This window comes from Periophthalmus magnuspinnatus, chromosome 7, assembly GCF_009829125.3.
Source record: "Periophthalmus magnuspinnatus isolate fPerMag1 chromosome 7, fPerMag1.2.pri, whole genome shotgun sequence".
NCBI lineage: Eukaryota > Metazoa > Chordata > Actinopteri > Gobiiformes > Gobiidae > Periophthalmus > Periophthalmus magnuspinnatus.
The window spans coordinates 22,109,070-22,120,008 of NC_047132.1; the positions used below are offsets into that span (position 1 = coordinate 22,109,070).

General features: G+C 39.7%; 1 protein-coding gene across 2 annotated transcripts; it reads left to right on the top strand.

Moving 5' to 3' along the window:
• The first annotated feature begins 325 nt into the window (after positions 1 to 325).
• On the top strand, positions 326 to 9,891 carry brpf1 (bromodomain and PHD finger containing, 1). 2 transcript variants are annotated; one of them, XM_033969187.2, is made up of 16 exons: positions 326 to 549; positions 1,291 to 2,074; positions 2,169 to 2,358; positions 2,429 to 2,716; positions 3,118 to 3,635; positions 3,955 to 4,144; positions 4,238 to 4,369; positions 4,493 to 4,621; positions 4,701 to 5,076; positions 5,647 to 5,946; positions 6,233 to 6,484; positions 6,611 to 6,758; positions 6,842 to 6,975; positions 7,116 to 7,231; positions 7,303 to 7,457; positions 8,783 to 9,891. In XM_033969187.2, the coding sequence occupies exons 2-16, from the start codon at positions 1,335 to 1,337 to the stop codon at positions 8,964 to 8,966; spliced, it is 3,852 nt and encodes a 1,283-aa protein (XP_033825078.1). In that variant the 5' UTR covers positions 326 to 549; positions 1,291 to 1,334; the 3' UTR covers positions 8,967 to 9,891. The 2 variants fall into 2 exon arrangements, with proteins under 2 accessions (XP_033825078.1, XP_055079176.1); XM_055223201.1 differs by having other exon boundaries at positions 332 to 549; positions 3,955 to 4,153.
• The last annotated feature ends 1,048 nt before the right edge of the window (positions 9,892 to 10,939 follow it).

The following is a 10,939-nucleotide window of genomic DNA, read 5'->3' on the forward strand; positions in this document are numbered from 1 at the left end:
TGCATATTGCACATTAAAGGGCCTTGCTAGGACAGATCAGACAGCAGAAGAACAGCAGGGTCTGTAGCGAGCGCAGTGGAAGTATGCGCCAGTTCAGGCCACAACATTGGCGTACGTGTTGGCAGATACGCAATACTAACCCAACATTTAATATTATATATATATATTAACGTAGAAAATAAACAATTCATAAACAACGATTTTATGTTAGCGTAAAGTAAAATGCTTGTTATTAATGCAACCGAATGCCGGCAACATTTCTTTCTCATTGGAAATGAATTAAAATTGTTGACGAATGTGCGAAGCTCCTGAAGCGACATGACGTTACGGACGCCAGAGCAATGGACGCCCCTTTTGTTCAGAGGAGTTCCTGAATTCCTCCCACTACAATGGAATAATTGGGTTATTATTTTTGTTTTATATATATTTCAGTAAATGTACGCCTACCGTAATATGTTACGTGATGATCTAATGGATTAAAAACAATCAGATTATCTTTCATGTTTTGCGTTATCTTTCCGGGGACACATTCTTGAAGAACGTGGAGTAGTAAGTGTTTATAATGCTTTACTAAATCTGCAACACGCTAGAGCTCGTCTTTAATCAACTAAAGCTATCTTTGTAGATGGAAACTAGCATGTTTTTGCCTGCATATATACCCTTTCTCTTTATTTTGAAACACAGAGGGAAACGCTACCGTGCATTTAGCTTTTATAGGCTCTTTGTTCTTTTACAAATAAAGTAACACATTGTTACTTTTACCATCACTTTTAGTGTGGTGTTGCTAGCATTCTGACTAATTAAATAGCGTTACTATTTGATTTCCCCCTATTACCAGACGTAGGTCCTCCTGAGCACTGACTGAATGCATTAATTGTGGAGGGAAAATGTGATGTGTAGCCTACTTCTTGATTGTCACTACACAGCTTCTTAATCCCCTTTTAGTGCTCGCCTTTAATATTCAACCTTATTCATATAATGATTTATATGTTATTTTTTTCTCTTCAAGTAACCTAAATGTCTGGTAAAAGATGCCAAAATACAACTCTAAAGCCGTTTCTGGACGTTTCATATAAGTTTTCCATTTAAGAAGCCACAAATGTGTGTAGTGCCATCTGGGGTTACCGAACAGTCTGTTATTTGCTCTTAACTAGAGCATAAACTTCCTGGTCACATGCAAGCCTCCCTAACAACAGGTGCATGCAGTACATAACATTACGTTGAAGCATTTTGCAATAACACGTCCTGTTTAAATATTCAGATCCTAACTATACATTTCATATTTTTCAGATGGAAGATTAGGTGTATCTGTCCCAGCCGTGGCTGTTGGCACAATGGGACTGGACTTTGATGTTAAGACTTACTGTCATAATCTAAGGGCCTCAAAGCCTCCGTATGAATGTCCGGTGGAGTCTTGCAGAAAGGTTTACAGGAGCTTTAGTGGCATCGAGTATCATCTTTACCATTATGATCATGATAACCCTACTCCTACACCAACCATCCCTCAGAAGAAGAGGAAAGGCCGGCCTCCCCGCATGCCTCTGCTTGGTTCTGGAGATCCAGATGAAAGTGGTGGTAATGGAGGAGGTCCTGGGCCTGGGGGGAACAGCCCTGGAAGTCCCAGTAGATCTGAGCCTTCTCACTCCCCAAGCAGAGACACTATGACCTATGCTCAAGCTCAGCGCATGGTGGAATTAGAAATTCAGGGACGTGTTCATCGCATTAGCATCTTTGATAATATTGATGTTGTCTCAGAGGACGATAGTGATGCAGAGGATGCTCCGCCATCTGGGGCTGGGGGAAGCAGTGGAGGGGTCTGTAATGGCAGTGATGGTGGTGCTGGAGGGAGTGAGATGGGAAGTAGTAGCAAGGAACGCAGTGACATTCAGTCTTCAAATGGTGGCAAGGCAACTCCAAAGTCTGGTAAACATAAAAGTAAAGAAAAGAAACGTGACTCTTCATCCCACCATCACAGTGCTCAGTCTGGGCCTGCAGTCAAGCTCCCTGAAGCAGTCTTCCGAGAACTGGACCAAGATAGACCTGATGCCCCTCCGCGACCATGTTCATACTATAGGTATATGAGCATCAGAAATACATTTATCTCTGCTTCATTAAATGCAAAATGGTGTTAATTGTGTCTAAACTGTCTTCATTGTACCTAATTTTAGGTACATTGAAAAGTCAGTGGAAGAGCTGGATGAGGAAGTTGAGTATGACATTGATGAAGAGGATTACATTTGGCTCGATATCATGAACGACAAGCGCAGACGAGATGGTGTGACTCCAATCCCCCAGGAGGTGTTTGAGTACCTCATGGATCGCTTGGAGAAAGAATCTTACTTTGAAAGCCACAACAAAGTAATTTAAGCAATTTTTTAAGTACTCTTATTGCATTTAGCAATATCTGATCTTTTCTCTTTTTTTCAAGGCGGACCCCAGTACCTTGATTGATGAGGATGCTGTTTGTTGCATCTGCAATGATGGAGAGTGTCAGAACAGCAATGTAATCCTGTTCTGTGACATGTGTAACTTGGCTGTACACCAGGAGTGCTACGGTGTCCCCTACATTCCCGAAGGACAGTGGTTGTGTCGACGCTGCCTGCAGTCTCCAAGCAGAGCTGTGGACTGTGCACTGTGTCCTAATAAAGGAGGAGCCTTTAAACAAACCGATGATGCACGCTGGGCTCATGTAGTGTGTGCCCTCTGGATCCCTGAGGTAAAAAAAAATATTCAATTATAATATGTTAAGTGAGGAGTGAAGAAATTATTAGGTGCAATTATGAAATCAAGAAGACCATAATTATTTAGGCAATAGAATGTAAACAAAATATCTTTTTTTAATTGAAAAATTGAAAAACTTAGCAATACAATATAGAAAAATCGTAATTTTTCTAAAGGCATGCAGCCCAGTGAATATATTCTGTCATAATTGAAAGTAGTGAAATGAAGGAACAGTGGTGAACCAACAACAGGTGCTGCAAATGGGGTAGTGCAGGTTGGCCGGTGTTGTCTGATCCACTAGATAAGGTGATAATAAGCCCCCAATATTATACAATTTAACTGTGGTCTTCCTAAATAGTCAGCACAACACATTTAATAAGCTACCTTGTATTTCAGGTCTGCTTTGCAAACACTGTCTTTTTGGAGCCAATAGACAGCATTGAGCACATACCTCCTGCACGATGGAAACTCACTTGCTATATTTGTAAGCAGCGTGGCTCTGGAGCTTGTATCCAGTGCCACAAAGCAAACTGTTACACAGCTTTCCACGTCACCTGCGCCCAGCAGGCGGGTCTCTATATGAAAATGGAACCTGTCAGAGAAACCGGCGCTAATGGAACCTCTTTCAGTGTCCGTAAAACTGCCTACTGTGACATTCACACTCCCCCTGGATCAGCACGACCTTTGGGAGGAACGGGTGGTGGCAGCATGGGGTCCTCTCACAGTGAAGGAGAGCTGGAGGAGGAGGATGAGCCCAGCATTGGACCAGATGAGGACTCTAAGGGCTGGAGCTCTGAGAGGGCAAAGAGGGCAAAAGCTAAATCACGGATCAAGATGAAAAGGGCAAGGAAGATCTTAGCTGAGAGAAGAGCAGCTGCACCAGTGGTTTCTGTGCCCTGTATACCACCCCACAGGTTGGTACATAGTAGATGTAATTATTCTGGTAATATTTGGGGGGGTTTTATTTGGACTTGCCACAACTATGGTTTAACAGCTTGTTATTGCATTTTTGAAAATATATGATTTTTTTTAATATGTGGAAATGATAGGACACATATCAAAAGTAATATTAGCTTTACTTGAAAACGTTTTCACTTGAGGCTTTGATACGATATTGACAATGTAAGTCTAATGTACAATTATATTATTATAGTCCACTGTTTATTGTGGGTGTTCTGCAATATGATATACAGTGTAAATTGTGTATCTCTGATGTGCATGACTTATTTTTAGGCTCAGCAAAATTACAAGTAACTTGACGGTACCACGGAAAAGTCAGTTCATGCAGCGGCTTCACAGTTACTGGACACTGAAGAGACAAAGTCGTAATGGCGTCCCTCTGCTTCGGAGGCTGCAAACTCACCTGCAATCACAGCGCCATGTCGAGCCTTTACCACCACAGCCAACATCACAGATTCCCCCAGTAAATATAGTTACCATATAGCATTAGCAAACCAGTGTGCTGTGTGTTACTCACTAGTGTATTTTTGTCTTTTTTTCAATACTGGTGTTACAGCGGGACACAGAAGAGAAACAAGGGGCTTTAAAGGAACAGCTCAAGGCCTGGCAGAGACTGCGACATGACCTAGAGAGGGCCAGGCTCTTGGTGGAACTCATTCGCAAAAGAGAGAAACTCAAAAGGGAGACCGTAAGATGCAAATCGACAGTGGACTTTGAAAATCGATATTACATTATACTATTGAATCTGTAAAATTTTGTGCAGTTGCTATTTTTAAATAATACATTATTCATTACAATGTTTTTTGTTTAGATTAAAGTCCAGCAGATGGCGCTAGAGATGCAGCTCACGCCATTTCTTGTCCTTCTGAGGAGCACATTGGAACAGCTACAAGAAAGAGACACTAATAACTTTTTTACTGAGCCTGTACCTCTTGCTGAGGTGAATACTCACAGTATTTTACAGTACGCTTATATACTACCAAATATAGATCATGCATTTCTTTTCCCTCTATATACAGGTTCCTGACTATTTGGACCATATTGACACTCCAATGGATTTTCAGACCATGTGGAACCTCCTGGAGTCCCATCGCTACCTTACTTTTGAGGCCTTTGAAGCAGATTTTGGGCTCATTGTGAACAACTGCCTCAAGTACAATGCCAAGGACACAGTGTTTTATCGTGCAGCTCTAAAGCTCAGAGAGATGGGAGGCTTTGTCTTAAAAGCTGCTAGACGACAGGCAGAGCGCATTGGCTTTGACTACGAGACAGGATTGCACCTGCCGCGAGATTTAAGTCCAGAGAGTCAGAGGGAGCAGGAAAGAGATAGGGAGAGAGCCAGGGAGCGAGAGAGAGCAAGAGATGCAGAGCGACCACTCTCCTCAAATGAAGATGGTGAGTGATAAAAAGTAAAGTGCCTTAAATGTCAGAAGATCATTTCGATTCTGTAGTAACAAATATGTTTATAAAAACAACCACAGTAAACGGTAGAACAGTAGAGTAAATGTGGACACAAGGTAAGCCACATAATGATAGTAGCATCTGTCTAAAATATATTACACTTTATTTAGATCAGAGCAAACTTTTTTCATAGAGGGTCTCATCTTAAAACAAATTTGAAACGGAGGGCCAAAAACCAGTTGTCATACAGTTGCTCATTCAGATTGGTGCCTTTAATAAAGCTTGACACATACATTTTAGGTCACAATGCAATGTGATGTTATTGAGATTTTAGTTGTTACACATTACATTTGCTGTAAAAATTACTGCCTATGCTATGATGTTTTGGGCTAATTCAGGAGAAGCCCAGAGAACCTGTAAAATTGTATATACTACATTTTATAAACATAGCACTACACTCTAGATGATTTGTAAATATGTGTTCCGCGCTACCAATTGTTAATTGTACTTTGCTGTAAACATCCTGACAGTACTAGTATTTGAATAACTTTTTTCTACCTACAGATATGATTTTGCCTGAAAACAGACGCCGTTTGCCGCTGGAAGAACAGCTGCATTATCTTCAAGCACAACTAGATGAGGTCAACACTGGGAAGCACAGTATTGGCCAATCCCGGCGTGCCAAAGCCCTAAGGAAAGAAATCAGTGTCATTAAGAGGAAACTGGCCCAGAGGGAAGCTGGCTCACTTTTGGGAGGTAGAGACTCTTTAGGGGGAGGTGAACGAGGCTCTCTTGCCCATGTATCTGGAGGTGGCCACCATGATGAAGGTGGAGAGAGCAGTAGTCAGGAGATCGGAGGGAAAGGTCTGTATTCAAATATTAACTCTAAAATAAACACTAACAAGTTGATTTTGCAAAAGATAAAGATGTACTATTACATTTTATTTAAGAAGGATAGTAATATAAAGTAGTTACTATAAAAAGAAAACATGGATTACCAAAGAGGTAGTGAATCTCTTGAAAGTCTAGATTGTCGTATTAAGAAATAAAAATTGGCCCAGATACAACTTTACATTATCTTCAAAGTAATCTAATGTTGGTTGGTGTCTGTTTATCACCAAGCCTAATTTTCCACACTTATGCATTGTAGCTCCAGAGGTGGGTCGGCGGACATCTGTGCTCTTCTCTAAGAAAAACCCAAGAATGGCAGGGCCTCCTAAAAGACCAGGTCGACCTCCAAAGAACCGTGATGCAGGTTACGGTGGGACAGGCGTGAGCCCAAGTTCAATCGGACCGCCTCAACTGCCTCTGCTCTCACCGTCCAGGCCCAGGAAAAGACCACGCAGCCCCCACAGCAGCTCCAGCTCAGACAGCGACAGTGACAATGATGACCTACTTCCTGGTAATAATATCACTGCAAATATATTTATTTGATCAAATAGAGTAAGACTGTTTTCCTAGTGAGTTTTGCTATCTAAACAGGAAATCCATTGACACAATAATTTACTCCTATTTATTCTTTACGCAGGGTTGCCCACTAATGGTTTTGATGGAGGAAACCAGCCAGTGACTGAGAGCTTTAGAGTGTATAGGAACGAGCGCTGTCTCCCACGGTCTAGCTCTGACTCGGAGTCCACCACCAGCAGCAGCAGCAGCGCTGCCTCTGACAGAACGAGGTCTGTCCCAAATACATTGAGGTGATGCTTTGCCTTCACAAACACCCATATCTATATTGACTGTTTTTTTGTTTTTGCTACAGTACGACCCCTTCAAAGCAGGGTAGAGGAAAAGCATCCTTCCCCCGCTCTGCTTTTCAGGAGGACAGCAGTGAGGAAACATCTGGCACTGAAAACGATTCCTATTCTGTTGGAGGATCACGCAGTGTCACACATTGTATGCATCATCAGTAATAACTTGAATAGAAAAACAGAAGAAAATTGCATGTAAACTGTTTACTAATGTGTACTAATGTACACATTAAGTCTTTACACAATTCCATTTCACTGTAAAAAAACAGTTTTGCCTTCCTTCAGTGGTGCGAGGTCGAGCCAGGTCTTCCTGCTGGATGACTTCTGATGATTATTCTTCACTAGAAGCTTTGGACCTGGTGTGGGCCAAGTGCAGAGGATATCCATCTTACCCAGCTCTGGTACAACACCTAAAATGAATGACTAAACCTGATGTTTCTTTTTTCTCTAAACACTTGATGCATTTTTGCAGATAATTGACCCAAAGATGCCGCGAGAGGGTGTTTTCCATCGAGGTGTCCCAATCCCTGTTCCTCCGTTGGATGTGCTCAAACTGGGAGAACAGATGACCCAGGAGGCCAGGGAACACCTGTTCCTGGTCCTGTTCTTTGACAATAAAAGAACCTGGTATGTGAGTTTAAAGTTAAAGGTAGGGTATGTAGATGCACCTCTACTGGTTTAGAAAAGGAACTACAATCACAACTTTAACTGGGCTGCCAGTGTTTTAAACAATAAAGTTTTGCTCATTCTCCATTTATATGGACAAAACATTTGAAGCCTCATAACCCTAGCAGTCATTGAGCTCTTCTGAAAGCTACACTAAATCACTGAAAGTGATAAACGACTGGCTGTTCAGATCAGAGAGAGTTCTTTTTAGGTTTATTTCGGATTGGTTTGCCAGATCTTAAAAGCCAAAGTCAAGAGCACATTTTGCTTTCTGATTGGATAATTAGCTTGTGAACCAAAGCACAATATTATGACATAAGCCGCTTGACCATCATGTACAATATCTCTGTAACTATAACAAAATAAATAATATCAACTTCACACTGCTTAGCAGTGAAACAGGGACACGGATGGATAATGTTTATGAAATATAAAGTAAAAATCTTCCATACCTTTTTAAGTTTTATTTCATTTTGCTGACTGGAGATGCCTGCACACTTGACTGTTACTAAACTAAGATAATAATACATCACCACTTAAGGGTTTTACTAATCCAAGGCCAATCTACATGACTAAATTATAATCAAAAATAATGATGTTATTATTATAAGCATATAGGCTAATTTGTCATTTGTCAAAGGTACTGCTTATTTTCTTAGGAAAATGCACATCATTGTTATTTATGTAAGTACTCAGCATTTTGTATCTGTGTATTTAACAAATGGTGGTTTAAGCACTCTTTTTCTGTGGTTGCTCAGAGGAAGCTGAGCAGGATTCAGACTCCGTCATTTAGCGGAAAAAAACTAGGCCAATTGTGGTTTTACTGAGAGAACTGACACGGAAAACATTTAGTATGCAGTCTTCTAGTTAAGTCCCACTCTACACCTGAGATATGATGATAAGTGACTTTTCCCTTATTCTTCTTCAAACAATGCATGTGGGCTGTTCAAAACTGTTGTGCAATCATGTCTATGGAGACACCTTAGAGCTGACCGTGTTTCATCTTTTTAAAACTTCAGTCATGTTGTGTACTTGTTTACTAAAGGTTTACAAATCAGTTAAGTGGGTTTGGGTGTCTCTAGCAATAATCCACTGCTAATTTAGGATTAAGGATACAATATATTTGATGTTGTCTACAGATCTAATTGATCTAGGACTCTACATTATCTTATACACTGTTATACTTTGTGACCAGACCAGGTAATGTTGTAGTTACCTTACTATGAAAAAAACTATTGTATCAAAAATATATTTGTTTTTTTGTTGTTTTTTTTGCCATTCAACAGGCAGTGGCTTCCTCGCTCCAAACTTGTACCACTTGGAGTGGATCAAGATCTGGACAAAGAGAAGATGCTGGAAGGCCGAAAATCCAACATTCGCAAGTCTGTGCAAGTGGCGTACCATCGAGCTATGCAACATCGCAGCAAGGTGCAGGGCGACCCTAGCAGTGAGACCAGTGATAGTGACTGAACACACTTGAGAAATCCAGTTATCATTATATAGTGGGTTAATTTAGTGTGTCAATAGGAAGGTCCAGCCTAGACCAAAAGGATCATGGGAAGTCCTGTTCACTACAATGCCCCCCAAAAACTCATTTTATGAAACACACTAAACTATTTTAAATCAGGCATGTAAAATATTGTAATTAAGAGAAAAATAAGGTATTAATGATAAAATAAGTCTGTTGAAAATCATGATTTTGTTTTCTTTTTAGATGGTGACGTGAAACAAAGACAGGGATATAGTGTACTAATGACTCTCATACTAAGGTCAATTGGTACAAATCCAGATATAAACCAGGACAAAACTATACATAGAAAATAATAAATACATAGAAACCAACATAAAACTAGGGTCATTGGCACGATCAGAAAAAACAAAATTTGAAATTTACATTCAAAGCAAAGTAGACAGCCGGTTAAATTTAAGATCCATGCAGTAGAACTCAAATAAAATGTGCTATGTGAATCATTGGTCTATACTAAAACATATAAAAACTTCTGCTGGGTATACATTTGAGCAGTGAAATACTTAATCTGGACATCAATAATTGAATAAATTGTTATATATAGCACTCAGCACTTCAAAAATTTTAATTCACAGTGTCTAGTCATGTTGAGCACAAACAAGGACAACTATGGCCAATTGCCTACTATTCATTATTTATTAACTTACATTTTGTACCATGGTCCAGAGGCTTCCACAGACTTAAATCACTCCAGCTGCACAAACCTAGATGTGTAGTTAATTTGTGTTTATCATGTCTATTCTTTTTACTGATGTATTTATAAATGGTTGTTAATGAGAACTTACTGAAACGCTGGTCTCACTGTTGGCTGTAGGAATTTTTATATAAAAACGTAATAAAAAATAGACATTTAATAAAAAAGCTGTTTTTAAACATCTTTGTGTGATATGCTTGTGTTGCTTGTGTTGACTGACCATAACATCATAACATAGCTGAAACATTCCATCTGAAAAGGGCACCCTTCAAACCTGAGACCACTGGAGCAGTTTGCTCATGAGGAGTGGGCCAAAATACCTGCTGAGAGGAGCAGAAGTTACAGTTACAGGAATCGTTTGATTGCAGTGATTGCCTCAAAAGGTTGTGCAAGAAAATATTAAGTTAAGGGTACCATCATTTTTGTCCAGACCTGTTTCATGAGTTTATTTTTTTTTAATAATTCTTTTGAAGTATGGTTTAAAAGCAATGTCTGACTTTCATTGGTTAAATTTCATAGAATTTTTATTTATTATTACTTTTGTCAGATTCAAGTTATTTCTGTGACCATAGAGAGTTTTTCTTTCATTAACCGACAGGTACCAACAATTTTGTCCATGTGTGTAATTGAAGATAGGCACAATATGTACTAACACAACTAGCTCACATTTTAGAGTACAAAATCTGTATATATCTTTAACATCCAATATAAGTACTAACAGAATAAATCTATTATCTTGGTTCCCATGGTTTTTATTTCCCATCTTGAAAATCACTCACACAGTACTACATGCATTTTGTGAACCCGATGTTGAACCTGCGTATGTTCAAAAAGAAACCTGGTCTGTCACCACAACTTTGAATCAGGGCAAATGGAAAACCATATTCTACGTCTTTTAACCCACATGGTTTTGATTACTGTTGTTTATGTAGCCCATGTAACCTAATCGTCCAGGGGGATTTTTGATGTCTTCATTTTTTTGGTTGCACCTTAGTAAATGATGCGCTCTTGCAATATAGTTCAGGTTATCTGTGAGAATGAAAATTAAAATTTCATCTCTCATTTTTAAGAGGTCGATTGGTTAAAATTTCATCTCTCATTTTTAGAGGTCGATTGGTTGAAATTGTCTAGACAGCTCAACAGCAGACATGACAACCTACTGGCTACTTTAAAACAGCGTAAACTCTAACTCACACATGTACTCTACTCACACACTCTCTC